At 52.4% G+C, this 13,409-nt stretch overlaps 1 protein-coding gene across 5 annotated transcripts in view; it reads right to left on the reverse strand.

The window, feature by feature from the left end:
• Window positions 1–12,993, reverse strand: part of NOL4 (nucleolar protein 4) — a 456,659-nt gene extending 443,666 nt beyond the window's left edge. Inside the window, exon 1 of one of the 5 annotated variants that reach the window (XM_069731269.1) lies at window positions 11,638–12,993. In XM_069731269.1, the coding sequence (XP_069587370.1) occupies window positions 11,638–11,892 (255 nt within the window). In that variant the 5' untranslated portion in view covers window positions 11,893–12,993. Of the gene's footprint in view, window positions 1–11,139; window positions 11,418–11,637 lie in introns of those variants that run through there. The other 4 variants (XM_069731271.1, XM_069731270.1, XM_069731273.1 and 1 more) reach the window with 4 other exon arrangements.
• Window positions 12,994–13,409: the final 416 nt, after the last annotated feature.

Below are 13,409 nucleotides of genomic sequence, written 5' to 3' on the forward strand. Positions count from 1 at the left end.
ACAGAGGACAGGTATGTGACATGTGAGACCCCCGCCTGTATACAGAGGACAGGTATGTGACATGTGAGACCCCCCGCCTGTATACAGAGGACAGGTATGTGACATGTGAGACCCCCCGCCTGTATATAGAGGACAGGTGGTATGTGACATATGAGACACCCGCCTGTATATAGAGAACAGGTATGTGACATGTGAGACCCCCGCCTGTATACAGAGAACAGGTATGTGACATGTGAGACCCCCGCCTGCACACAGAGGACAGGCATACCAAGTGACATGTCAGCCCCCTGCCTGTATACAGAGAACAGGTACATGACATGTGAGACCCCCCACCTGTATACAGAGGACAGGCATGTGACATGTGAGACCCCCGCCTGTATATAGAGGACAGGTACAGTACAGACCAAAAGTTTGGACACACCTTCTCATTTACAGATTTTTCTGTATTTTCATGACTATAAAAATTGTACATTCACACTGAAGGCATCAAAACTATGAATTAACACATGTGGAATTATATACTTAACAAAAAAGTGTGAAACAACTAAAATTATGTCTTATATTCTAGGTTCTTCAAAGTAGCCACCTTTTGCTTTGATGACTGCTTTGCACACTCTTGGCATTCTCTTGATGAGCTTCAAGAGGTAGTCACCGGGAATGGTCTTCCAACAATCTTGAAGGAGTTCCCAGAGATGCTTAACACTTGTTGGCCCTTTTGCCTTCACTCTGCGGTCCAGCTCACCCCAAACCATCTCGATTGGGTTCAGGTCTTGTGACTGTGGAGGTCAGGTCATCTGGCGTAGCACCCCATCACTATCCTTCTTGGTCAAATAGCCCTTACACAGCCTGGAGATGTGTTTGGGGTAATTGTCCTGTTGAAAAATTAATGATGGTCCAACTAAACGCAAACCGGATGGAATAGCATGCCGCTGCAAGATGCTGTGGTAGCCATGCTGGTTCAGTATACCTTCAATTTTGAATAAATCACCAGCAGTGTCACCAGCAAAGCACCCCCACACTATCACACCTCCTCCTCCATGCTTCACGGTGGGAACCAGGCATGTGGAGTCCAGCTTCAAGAGGTAGACACCGGGAATGGTTTTCACTTCACAGGTGTGACCTGCCAGGTTTAATAAGTGGGATTTCTTGCCTTATAAATGGGGTTGGGACCATCAGTTGTGTTGTGCAGAAGTCTGGTGGATAGACAGCTGATAGTCCTACTGAATAGACTGTTAGAATTTGTATTATGGCAAGAAAAAAGCAGCTAAGTAAAGAAAAACAAGTGGCCGTCATTACTTTAAGAAATGAAGGTCAGTCAGTCTGAAAAATTGGGCAAACTTTGAAAGTGTCCCCAAGTGCAGTGGCAAAAACCATCAAGCGCTACAAAGAAACTGGCTCACAAGAGGACCGCCCCAGGAAAGGAAGACCAAGAGTCACCTCTGCTTCTGAGGATAAGTTTATCCGAGTCACCAGCCTCAGAAATCGCAGGTTAACAGCAGCTGAGATTAGAGACCAGGTCAATGCCACACAGAGTTCTAGCAGCAGACACATCTCTATAACAACTGTTAAGAGGAGACTTTGTGCAGCAGGCCTTCATGGTAAAATAGCTGCTAGGAAACCACTGCTAGGGACAGGCAACAAGCAGAATAGACTTGTTTGGGCTAAAGAACACAAGGAATGGACATTAGACCAGTGGAAATCTGTGCTTTGGTCTGATGAGTCCAAATTTGAGATCTTTGGTTCCAACCACCGTGTCTTTGTGCAACGCAGAAAAGGCGAACGGTTAGACTCTACATGCCTGGTTCCCACCATGAAGCATGGAGGAGGAGGTGTGATGGTGTGGGGGTGCTTTGCTGGTGACACTGTTGAGGATTTATTCAAAATTGAAGGCATACTGAACCAGCATGGTTACCACAGCATCTTGCAGTGGTATGCTATTCCATCCGGATTGCGCTTAGTTGGACCATCATTTATTTTTAAACAGGATAATGACCCCAAACACACCTCCAGGCTGTGTATGGGCTATTTGACCAAGAAGGATAGTGATGGGGTGCTACGCCAGATGACCTGGTCTCCACAGTCACTAGACCTGAACCCAATCGAGATGGTTTGGGGTGAGCTGGACCGCAGAGTGAAGGCAAAAGGGCCAACAAGTGCTAAGCATCTCTGGGAACTCCTTCAAGATTGTTGGAAGTCCATTCCCGGTTGACTACCTCTTGAAGCTCATCAAGATAATGCCAAGAGTATGCAAAGCAGTCATCAAAGCAAAAGGTGGCTACTTTGAAGAACCTATATTATAAGACATAATTTCAGTTGTTTCACACTTTTTTGTTAAGTATATAATTCCACATGTGTTAATTCATAGTTTTGATGCCTTCAGTGTGAATGTACAGAGGACAGGTATATGACATGTTAGACCCCCCGCCTGTATACAGAGGACAGGTATATGACATGTTAGACCCCCCGCCTGTATACAGAGGACAGGTATACCATGTGACATGTGAGACCCCCACCTGTATACAGAGAACAGGTACATGACATGTGAGACCCCTGCTTGTATATAGAGGACAGGTACATGACATGTGAGACACCCGCCTGTATACAGAGGACAGGTATGTGACATGTGAGACCCCCGCCTGTATATAGAGGACAGGTATGTGACATGTGAGACCCCCGCCTGTATACAGAGGACATGTATGTGACATGTGAGACCCCCGCCTGTATATAGAGGACAGGTACATGACATGTGAGACCCCGCCTGTATATAGAGGACAGGTATGTGACATGTGAGACCCCTGCCTGTATACAGAGGACAGGTATGTGACATGTGAGACCCCCGCCTGTATATAGAGGACAGGTATGTGACATGTGAGACCCCCGCCTGTATACAGAGGACATGTATGTGACATGTGAGATCCCCGCCTGTATATAGAGGACAGGTACATGACATGTGAGACCCCGCCTGTATATAGAGGACAGGTATGTGACATGTGAGACCCCCGCCTGTATATAGAGGACAGGTATGTGACATGTGAGACCCCCGCCTGTATATAGAGGACAAGTACGTGACATGTGAGAACCCCGCCTGTATATAGAGGAAAGGTACATGACATGTGAGACCCCGCCTGTATATAGAGGACAGGTATGTGACATGTGAGACCCCCGCCTGTATATAGAGGACAGGTAAGTGACATGTGAGACCCCCGCCTGTATATAGAGGACAGGTATGTGACATGTGAGACCCTTGCCTGTATATAAAGGACAGGTACGTGACATGTGAGACCCCCGCCTGTATATAGAGGACAGGTATGTGACATGTGAGACCCCCGCCTGTATATAGAGGACAGGTATGTGACATGTGAGACCCCCGCCTGTATATAGAGGACAGGTATGTGACATGTGAGACCCCCGCCTGTATGTGACATGTGAGACCCCCGCCTGTATATAGAAGACAGGTATGTGACATGTGAGACCCCCGCCTGTATATAGAGGACAGGTATGTGACATGTGAGACCCCCGCCTGTATATAGAGGACAGGTATGTGACATGTGAGACCCCCGCCTGTATACAGAGAACAGGTATGTGACATGTGAGACCCCCACCTGTATACAGAGGACAGGTATGTGACATGTGAGACCCCCGCCTGTATATAGAGGACAGGTATGTGACATGTGAGACCCCCGCCTGTATACAGAGAACAGGTATGTGACATGTGAGACCCCCGCCTGTATATAGAGGACAGGTATGTGACATGTGAAACCCCCGCTTGTATATAGAGGACAGGTATGTGACATGTGAGACCCCCGCCTGCACACAGAGGACAGGTATGTGACATGTGAGACCCCCGCCTGTATATAGAGGACAGGTATGTGACATGTGAGACCCCCGCCTGTATATAGAGGACAGGTATGTGACATGTGAGACCCCCGCCTGTATATAGAGGACAGGTATGTGACATGTGAGACCCCCGCCTGTATATAGAGGACAGGTATGTGACATGTGAGACCCCCTCCTGTATATAGAGGACAGGTATGTGACACGTGAGACCCCTGCCTGTATGTGACATGTGAGACCCCCGCCTGTATATAGAAGACAGGTATGTGACATGTGAGACCCCCGCCTGTATATAGAGGACAGGTATGTGACATGTGAGACCCCCGCCTGTATATAGAGGACAGGTATGTGACATGTGAGACCCCCGCCTGTATATAGAGGACAGGTATGTGACATGTGAGACCCCCGCCTGTATATAGAGGACAGGTATGTGACATGTGAGACCCCCGCCTGTATATAGAGGACAGGTATGTGACATGTGAGACCCCCGCCTGTATATAGAGGACAGGTATGTGACATGTGAGACCCCCGCCTGTATGTGACATGTGAGACCCCCGCCTGTATATAGAAGACAGGTATGTGACATGTGAGACCCCCGCCTGTATATAGAGGACAGGTATGTGACATGTGAGACCCCCGCCTGTATATAGAGGACAGGTATGTGACATGTGAGACCCCCGCCTGTATATAGAGGACAGGTATGTGACATGTGAGACCCCCGCCTGTATGTGACATGTGAGACCCCCGCCTGTATATAGAAGACAGGTATGTGACATGTGAGACCCCCGCCTGTATGTGACATGTGAGACCCCCGCCTGTATATAGAGGACAGGTATGTGACATGTGAGACCCCCGCCTGTATATAGAGGACAGGTATGTGACATGTGAGACCCCCGCCTGTATATAGAGGACAGGTATGTGACATGTGAGACCCCCGCCTGCACACAGAGGACAGGTATGTGACATGTGAGACCCCCGCCTGTATATAGAGGACAGGTATGTGACATGTGAGACCCCCGCCTGTATATAGAGGACAGGTATGTGACATGTGAGACCCCCGCCTGTATATAGAGGACAGGTATGTGACATGTGAGACCCCCGCCTGTATATAGAGGACAGGTATGTGACATGTGAGACCCCCGCCTGTATATAGAGGACAGGTATGTGACACGTGAGACCCCTGCCTGTATGTGACATGTGAGACCCCCGCCTGTATATAGAAGACAGGTATGTGACATGTGAGACCCCCGCCTGTATATAGAGGACAGGTATGTGACATGTGAGACCCCCGCCTGTATATAGAGGACAGGTATGTGACATGTGAGACCCCCGCCTGTATATAGAGGACAGGTATGTGACATGTGAGACCCCCGCCTGTATATAGAGGACAGGTATGTGACATGTGAGACCCCCGCCTGTATATAGAGGACAGGTATGTGACATGTGAGACCCCCGCCTGTATATAGAGGACAGGTATGTGACATGTGAGACCCCCGCCTGTATGTGACATGTGAGACCCCCGCCTGTATATAGAGGACAGGTATGTGACATGTGAGACCCCCGCCTGTATATAGAGGACAGGTATGTGACATGTGAGACCCCCGCCTGTATATAGAGGACAGGTATGTGACATGTGAGACCCCCGCCTGTATGTGACATGTGAGACCCCCGCCTGTATATAGAAGACAGGTATGTGACATGTGAGACCCCCGCCTGTATATAGAGGACAGGTATGTGACATGTGAGACCCCCGCCTGTATATAGAGGACAGGTATGTGACATGTGAGACCCCCGCCTGTATATAGAGGACAGGTATGTGACATGTGAGACCCCCGCCTGTATATAGAGGACAGGTATGTGACATGTGAGACCCCCGCCTGTATATAGAGGACAGGTATGTGACATGTGAGACCCCCGCCTGTATGTGACATGTGAGACCCCCGCCTGTATATAGAGGACAGGTATGTGACATGTGAGACCCCCGCCTGTAAATAGAGGACAGGTATGTGACATGTGAGACCCCCGCCTGTATATAGAGGACAGGTATGTGACATGTGAGACCCCCGCCTGTATGTGACATGTGAGACCCCCGCCTGTATATAGAAGACAGGTATGTGACATGTGAGACCCCCGCCTGTATATAGAGGACAGGTATGTGACATGTGAAACCCCCGCCTGTATATAGAGGACAGGTATGTGACATGTGAGACCCCCGCCTGTATATAGAGGACAGGTATGTGACATGTGAGACCCCCGCCTGCACACAGAGGACAGGTATGTGACATGTGAGACCCCCGCCTGTATATAGAGGACAGGTATGTGACATGTGAGACCCCCGCCTGTATATAGAGGACAGGTATGTGACATGTGAGACCCCCGCCTGTATATAGAGGACAGGTATGTGACATGTGAGACCCCCGCCTGTATATAGAGGACAGGTATGTGACATGTGAGACCCCCGCCTGTATATAGAGGACAGGTATGTGACACGTGAGACCCCTGCCTGTATGTGACATGTGAGACCCCCGCCTGTATATAGAAGACAGGTATGTGACATGTGAGACCCCCGCCTGTATATAGAGGACAGGTATGTGACATGTGAGACCCCCGCCTGTATATAGAGGACAGGTATGTGACATGTGAGACCCCCGCCTGTATATAGAGGACAGGTATGTGACATGTGAGACCCCCGCCTGTATATAGAGGACAGGTATGTGACATGTGAGACCCCCGCCTGTATATAGAGGACAGGTATGTGACATGTGAGACCCCCGCCTGTATATAGAGGACAGGTATGTGACATGTGAGACCCCCGCCTGTATGTGACATGTGAGACCCCCGCCTGTATATAGAGGACAGGTATGTGACATGTGAGACCCCCGCCTGTATATAGAGGACAGGTATGTGACATGTGAGACCCCCGCCTGTATATAGAGGACAGGTATGTGACATGTGAGACCCCCGCCTGTATATAGAGGACAGGTATGTGACACGTGAGACCCCTGCCTGTATGTGACATGTGAGACCCCCGCCTGTATATAGAAGACAGGTATGTGACATGTGAGACCCCCGCCTGTATATAGAGGACAGGTATGTGACATGTGAGACCCCCGCCTGTATATAGAGGACAGGTATGTGACATGTGAGACCCCCGCCTGTATATAGAGGACAGGTATGTGACATGTGAGACCCCCGCCTGTATATAGAGGACAGGTATGTGACATGTGAGACCCCCGCCTGTATATAGAGGACAGGTATGTGACATGTGAGACCCCCGCCTGTATATAGAGGACAGGTATGTGACATGTGAGACCCCCGCCTGTATGTGACATGTGAGACCCCCGCCTGTATATAGAGGACAGGTATGTGACATGTGAGACCCCCGCCTGTATATAGAGGACAGGTATGTGACATGTGAGACCCCCGCCTGTATATAGAGGACAGGTATGTGACATGTGAGACCCCCGCCTGTATGTGACATGTGAGACCCCCGCCTGTATATAGAAGACAGGTATGTGACATGTGAGACCCCCGCCTGTATATAGAGGACAGGTATGTGACATGTGAGACCCCCGCCTGTATATAGAGGACAGGTATGTGACATGTGAGACCCCCGCCTGTATATAGAGGACAGGTATGTGACATGTGAGACCCCCGCCTGTATATAGAGGACAGGTATGTGACATGTGAGACCCCCGCCTGTATATAGAGGACAGGTATGTGACATGTGAGACCCCCGCCTGTATGTGACATGTGAGACCCCCGCCTGTATATAGAGGACAGGTATGTGACATGTGAGACCCCCGCCTGTAAATAGAGGACAGGTATGTGACATGTGAGACCCCCGCCTGTATATAGAGGACAGGTATGTGACATGTGAGACCCCCGCCTGTATGTGACATGTGAGACCCCCGCCTGTATATAGAAGACAGGTATGTGACATGTGAGACCCCCGCCTGTATATAGAGGACAGGTATGTGACATGTGAGACCCCCGCCTGTATATAGAGGACAGGTATGTGACATGTGAGACCCCCGCCTGTATATAGAGGACAGGTATGTGACATGTGAGACCCCCGCCTGCACACAGAGGACAGGTATGTGACATGTGAGACCCCCGCCTGTATATAGAGGACAGGTATGTGACATGTGAGACCCCCGCCTGTATATAGAGGACAGGTATGTGACATGTGAGACCCCCGCCTGTATATAGAGGACAGGTATGTGACATGTGAGACCCCCGCCTGTATATAGAGGACAGGTATGTGACATGTGAGACCCCCGCCTGTATATAGAGGACAGGTATGTGACACGTGAGACCCCTGCCTGTATGTGACATGTGAGACCCCCGCCTGTATATAGAAGACAGGTATGTGACATGTGAGACCCCCGCCTGTATATAGAGGACAGGTATGTGACATGTGAGACCCCCGCCTGTATATAGAGGACAGGTATGTGACATGTGAGACCCCCGCCTGTATATAGAGGACAGGTATGTGACATGTGAGACCCCCGCCTGTATATAGAGGACAGGTATGTGACATGTGAGACCCCCGCCTGTATATAGAGGACAGGTATGTGACATGTGAGACCCCCGCCTGTATATAGAGGACAGGTATGTGACATGTGAGACCCCCGCCTGTATGTGACATGTGAGACCCCCGCCTGTATATAGAGGACAGGTATGTGACATGTGAGACCCCCGCCTGTATATAGAGGACAGGTATGTGACATGTGAGACCCCCGCCTGTATATAGAGGACAGGTATGTGACATGTGAGACCCCCGCCTGTATGTGACATGTGAGACCCCCGCCTGTATATAGAAGACAGGTATGTGACATGTGAGACCCCCGCCTGTATATAGAGGACAGGTATGTGACATGTGAGACCCCCGCCTGTATATAGAGGACAGGTATGTGACATGTGAGACCCCCGCCTGTATATAGAGGACAGGTATGTGACATGTGAGACCCCCGCCTGTATATAGAGGACAGGTATGTGACATGTGAGACCCCCGCCTGTATGTGACATGTGAGACCCCCGCCTGTATATAGAGGACAGGTTTGTGACATGTGAGACCCCCGCCTGTATATAGAGGACAGGTATGTGACATGTGAGACCCCCGCCTGTATATAGAGGACAGGTATGTGACATGTGAGACCCCCGCCTGTATGTGACATGTGAGACCCCCGCCTGTATATAGAAGACAGGTATGTGACATGTGAGACCCCCGCCTGTATATAGAGGACAGGTTTGTGACATGTGAGACCCCCGCCTGTATATAGAGGACAGGTATGTGACATGTGAGACCCCCGCCTGTATATAGAGGACAGGTATGTGACATGTGAGACCCCCGCCTGTATATAGAGGACAGGTATGTGACATGTGAGACCCCCGCCTGTATATAGAGGACAGGTATGTGACATGTGAGACCCCCGCCTGTATGTGACATGTGAGACCCCCGCCTGTATATAGAGGACAGGTATGTGACATGTGAGACCCCCGCCTGTATATAGAGGACAGGTATGTGACATGTGAGACCCCCGCCTGTATATAGAGGACAGGTATGTGACATGTGAGACCCCCGCCTGTATGTGACATGTGAGACCCCCGCCTGTATATAGAAGACAGGTATGTGACATGTGAGACCCCCGCCTGTATATAGAGGACAGGTATGTGACATGTGAGACCCCCGCCTGTATATAGAGGACAGGTATGTGAAATGTGAGACCCCCGCCTGTATATAGAGGACAGGTATGTGACATGTGAGACCCCCACCTGTATATAGAGGACAGGTATGTGACATGTGAGACCCCCGCCTGTATGTGACATGTGAGACCCCCGCCTGTATATAGAAGACAGGTATGTGACATGTGAGACCCCCGCCTGTATATAGAGGACAGGTATGTGACATGTGAGACCCCCGCCTGTATATAGAGGACAGGTATGTGAAATGTGAGACCCCCGCCTGTATATAGAGGACAGGTATGTGACATGTGAGACCCCCACCTGTATATAGAGGACAGGTATGTGACATGTGAGACCCCCGCCTGTATGTGACATGTGAGACACCCGCCTGTATATAGAGGACAGGTTTGTGACATGTGAGACCCCCGCCTGTATATAGAGGACAGGTATGTGACATGTGAGACCCCCGCCTGTATATAGAGGACAGGTATGTGACATGTGAGACCCCCGCCTGTATGTGACATGTGAGACCCCCGCCTGTATATAGAAGACAGGTATGTGACATGTGAGACCCCCGCCTGTATATAGAGGACAGGTATGTGACATGTGAGACCCCCGCCTGTATATAGAGGACAGGTATGTGACATGTGAGACCCCCGCCTGTATATAGAGGACAGGTATGTGACATGTGAGACCCCCGCCTGTATATAGAGGACAGGTATGTGACACGTGAGACCCCTGCCTGTATGTGACATGTGAGACCCCCGCCTGTATATAGAGGACAGGTATGTGACACGTGAGACCCCTGCCTGTATGTGACATGTGAGACCCCCGCCTGTATATAGAGGACAGGTATGTGACATGTGAGACCCCCGCCTGTATATAGAGGACAGGTATGTGACATGTGAGACCCCCGCCTGTATATAGAAGACAGGTATGTGACATGTGAGACCCCCGCCTGTATATAGAGGACAGGTATGTGACATGTGAGACCCCCGCCTGTATATAGAGGACAGGTATGTGACATGTGAGACCCCCGCCTGTATATAGAAGACAGGTAAGTGACATGTGAGACCCCCGCCTGTATATAGAGGACAGGTATGTGACATGTGAGACCCCCGCCTGTATATAGAAGACAGGTATGTGACATGTGAGACCCCCGCCTGTATATAGAGGACAGGTATGTGACATGTGAGACCCCCGCCTGTATATAGAGGACAGGTATGTGACATGTGAGACCCCCGCCTGTATATAGAAGACAGGTAAGTGACATGTGAGACCCCCGCCTGTATATAGAGGACAGGTATGTGACATGTGAGACCCCCGCCTGTATATAGAGGACAGGTATGTGACATGTGAGACCCCCGCCTGTATATAGAGGACAGGTATGTGACATGTGAGACCCCCGCCTGTATATAGAGGACAGGTATGTGACATGTGAGACCCCCGCCTGTATATAGAGGACAGGTATGTGACATGTGAGACCCCCACCTGTGCAGAGCTCATCCATCTCCTATCTATCCACTTCTGACAGACTTAGATGCCACTTTGCCCAGTTGTCTGCACCTCCTCTCCCCACAACCAGTAACCTACTACAGAAGTGGATGTGACACCTACTTGTGGCTCCCGGCCGTGCTCCGGTGCCCCCGGGTGCGGGCAGAGCTGTGTCCAGGGCAGCAGCGGCACACAGGCATGTCTTCTGAGGCTGGCTTCCTCTCTGCCCGCCTATCCTCCTCACCCACCATCACCAGTGTGTGCCTGGCTGACAATGAGCGCTGGGAAAGCCCCCAAATAAAAGGGCCAGCGCCACCCCTGGCACGGCGCCAGGCTCCGGAGCCTTCTCCTGCTGAGGGAGGTCGGAGATGCCCGCGTCAGATGATGCCAGGCTCCTCTGTGCTGCTGGGGGGCTGGGGAGCAGCAGAGAAGTCCGTGCACAGGGGGGCAGCCAGTGCCCATTAGGGCATGTCGTGACATATTGTGACTGCAGTCAGCCGGGGTGACACATTGCAGTATGCCACAATGGCCAATGACACAGGGCACGGGGAAAACAAAGAGAGGTGCAGTACAAAGCCCCCCTCCCTCTGCACCCGGCGGGGGCACCACACGGGCACTTACCGTGGTCTTCACGGGCACGTACAGCACCTGCTTGTCCCCGGGGCTGCCCTCCTCCGCAGCGCCCAGCTGAAAGCCCTTCGATTTCACCCAAAATTTAAATTTGGCGTTATCCGTGGAGCTGGACTCGGAGCCATTGAGCAGCTGCACGATCCGCTCGTATTTCTTGCGGGTGACGGTCTTGGTCTTCCCTGAGTCCCCGTAAGTCCTGAGGCACCAGTCCTGGAAGTGGCGGTACATGTCCCGGTCGCTGTCCATGGTGCTGGCACAATGACAGGGTCCCGGAGCAGCAGTGACGGCCGTGCAGGCGGCAGGGTGTGTGGGGGAGGGGGCACAGACAAGTCTCCGATGTTTTTGTTGTGCTCCTACGTGCTCAGCAGGCTGGGCTATCCCAGTGCTACCCCCAGAGGGCAGGACCAGGCGCTACCTGCTCCGGGGTGCCAGCCTCTGCCGGGGCCAGCCTCTACTGCGCCCGCTGCCCACTCTCCGCGGGTGCTGCTGCCATCTGGAAAACTTCCTGTACGCCCCGAGCCCGGCGGCACCGTGCCATCCTCCCCGGTGCTAGTTTATATGCCCTCGGTAGGACGGCCCCGCACCCGGCTCTCTGTATGCCCCGCACCCGGCTCTGTCTATGCCCCGCACCCGGCTCTCTCTATGCCCCGCACCCTGCCCCGCACCCGGTTCTCAGTGTGCCCGGCTCTCTATGCCCCGCACCCGGCTCTCTATGCCCCGCACCCGGCTCTCTATGCCCCGCACCCGGCTCTGTCTATGCCCCGCACCCGGCTCTGTATGCCCCGCACCCGGCTCTCTCTATGCCCCGCACCCTGCCCCGCACCCGGCTCTCTGTATGCCCCGCACCCGGCTCTGTCTATGCCCCGCACCCGGTTCTCTGTATGCCCGGCTCTCTATGCCCCGCACCCGGCTGTGTGCCCCGCACCCTGTTCTCTGTATGCCCGGCTCTCTATGCCCCGCACCCGGCTGTGTGCCCCGCACCCTGTTCTCTGTATGCCCGGCCCTCTATGCCCCGCACCCGGTTCTCTGTATGCCCCGGTGCCCACAGGCAGGGCAGGAGTCCCGGGAGGCGGCCGCACTCGGGGCAGACACTATCCCGTCACAGCCCCGCACTATTGTCTGCTGCAGGCTGGTGAGTGGGATGCTGCTCCGCTGATGAATGGGTTGCGGGGCAGCCAGGACCCCACTGCCGCCGCTGCCTCCGTCCTCTCGGTGCCTGCAGGAGACGGCGAGGGATGAGAGCCCTCGGTAGGAGCTCGTCCCAGCACTGGCAAAATGGCTTATGCCTCCTGCTCCCTGCTCGGTGCTCTGGGCAGCTGTAGCGGCGGCTGGAGCCGGCCCGGGACTGACAGCTCACACTTCTCCTTGTGTTCTTTAAATGGCTGCTGGCTGGTTTACAGGTGTGCTGCTGCCACCTGCTGGACACTAAGGGCTCTGCCGCCGCATCCAGGGCCCCACTCGTGGATGTAGACACCGGCAGGACCATCTATGGGACTCGCATCTGTGAGCCTGGAGCAAAGTGGCCTTCACACCGACTGCTAATGTATCACATTGACTTAGGCCGTCATTGATTTGCATCTGTGTGCGCAGCGTACGATCTTTAACATAATGTACGCAGTGGTGACATGTCTTTGCATGCGTTCACTTGCGGATGTGTACGCATGCGTCGTTTCTCGGTGTGCGTCGGGGTCCAGAGAACGCAACATGTTGCATTTTTTGAGGCGTCAAATTTTTCGCAATTGTCCGCATTACTGTCTATGGGA

Source organism: Ranitomeya imitator, chromosome 6 (assembly GCF_032444005.1).
Source record: "Ranitomeya imitator isolate aRanImi1 chromosome 6, aRanImi1.pri, whole genome shotgun sequence".
Classification (NCBI taxonomy): Eukaryota; Metazoa; Chordata; class Amphibia; order Anura; family Dendrobatidae; genus Ranitomeya; species Ranitomeya imitator.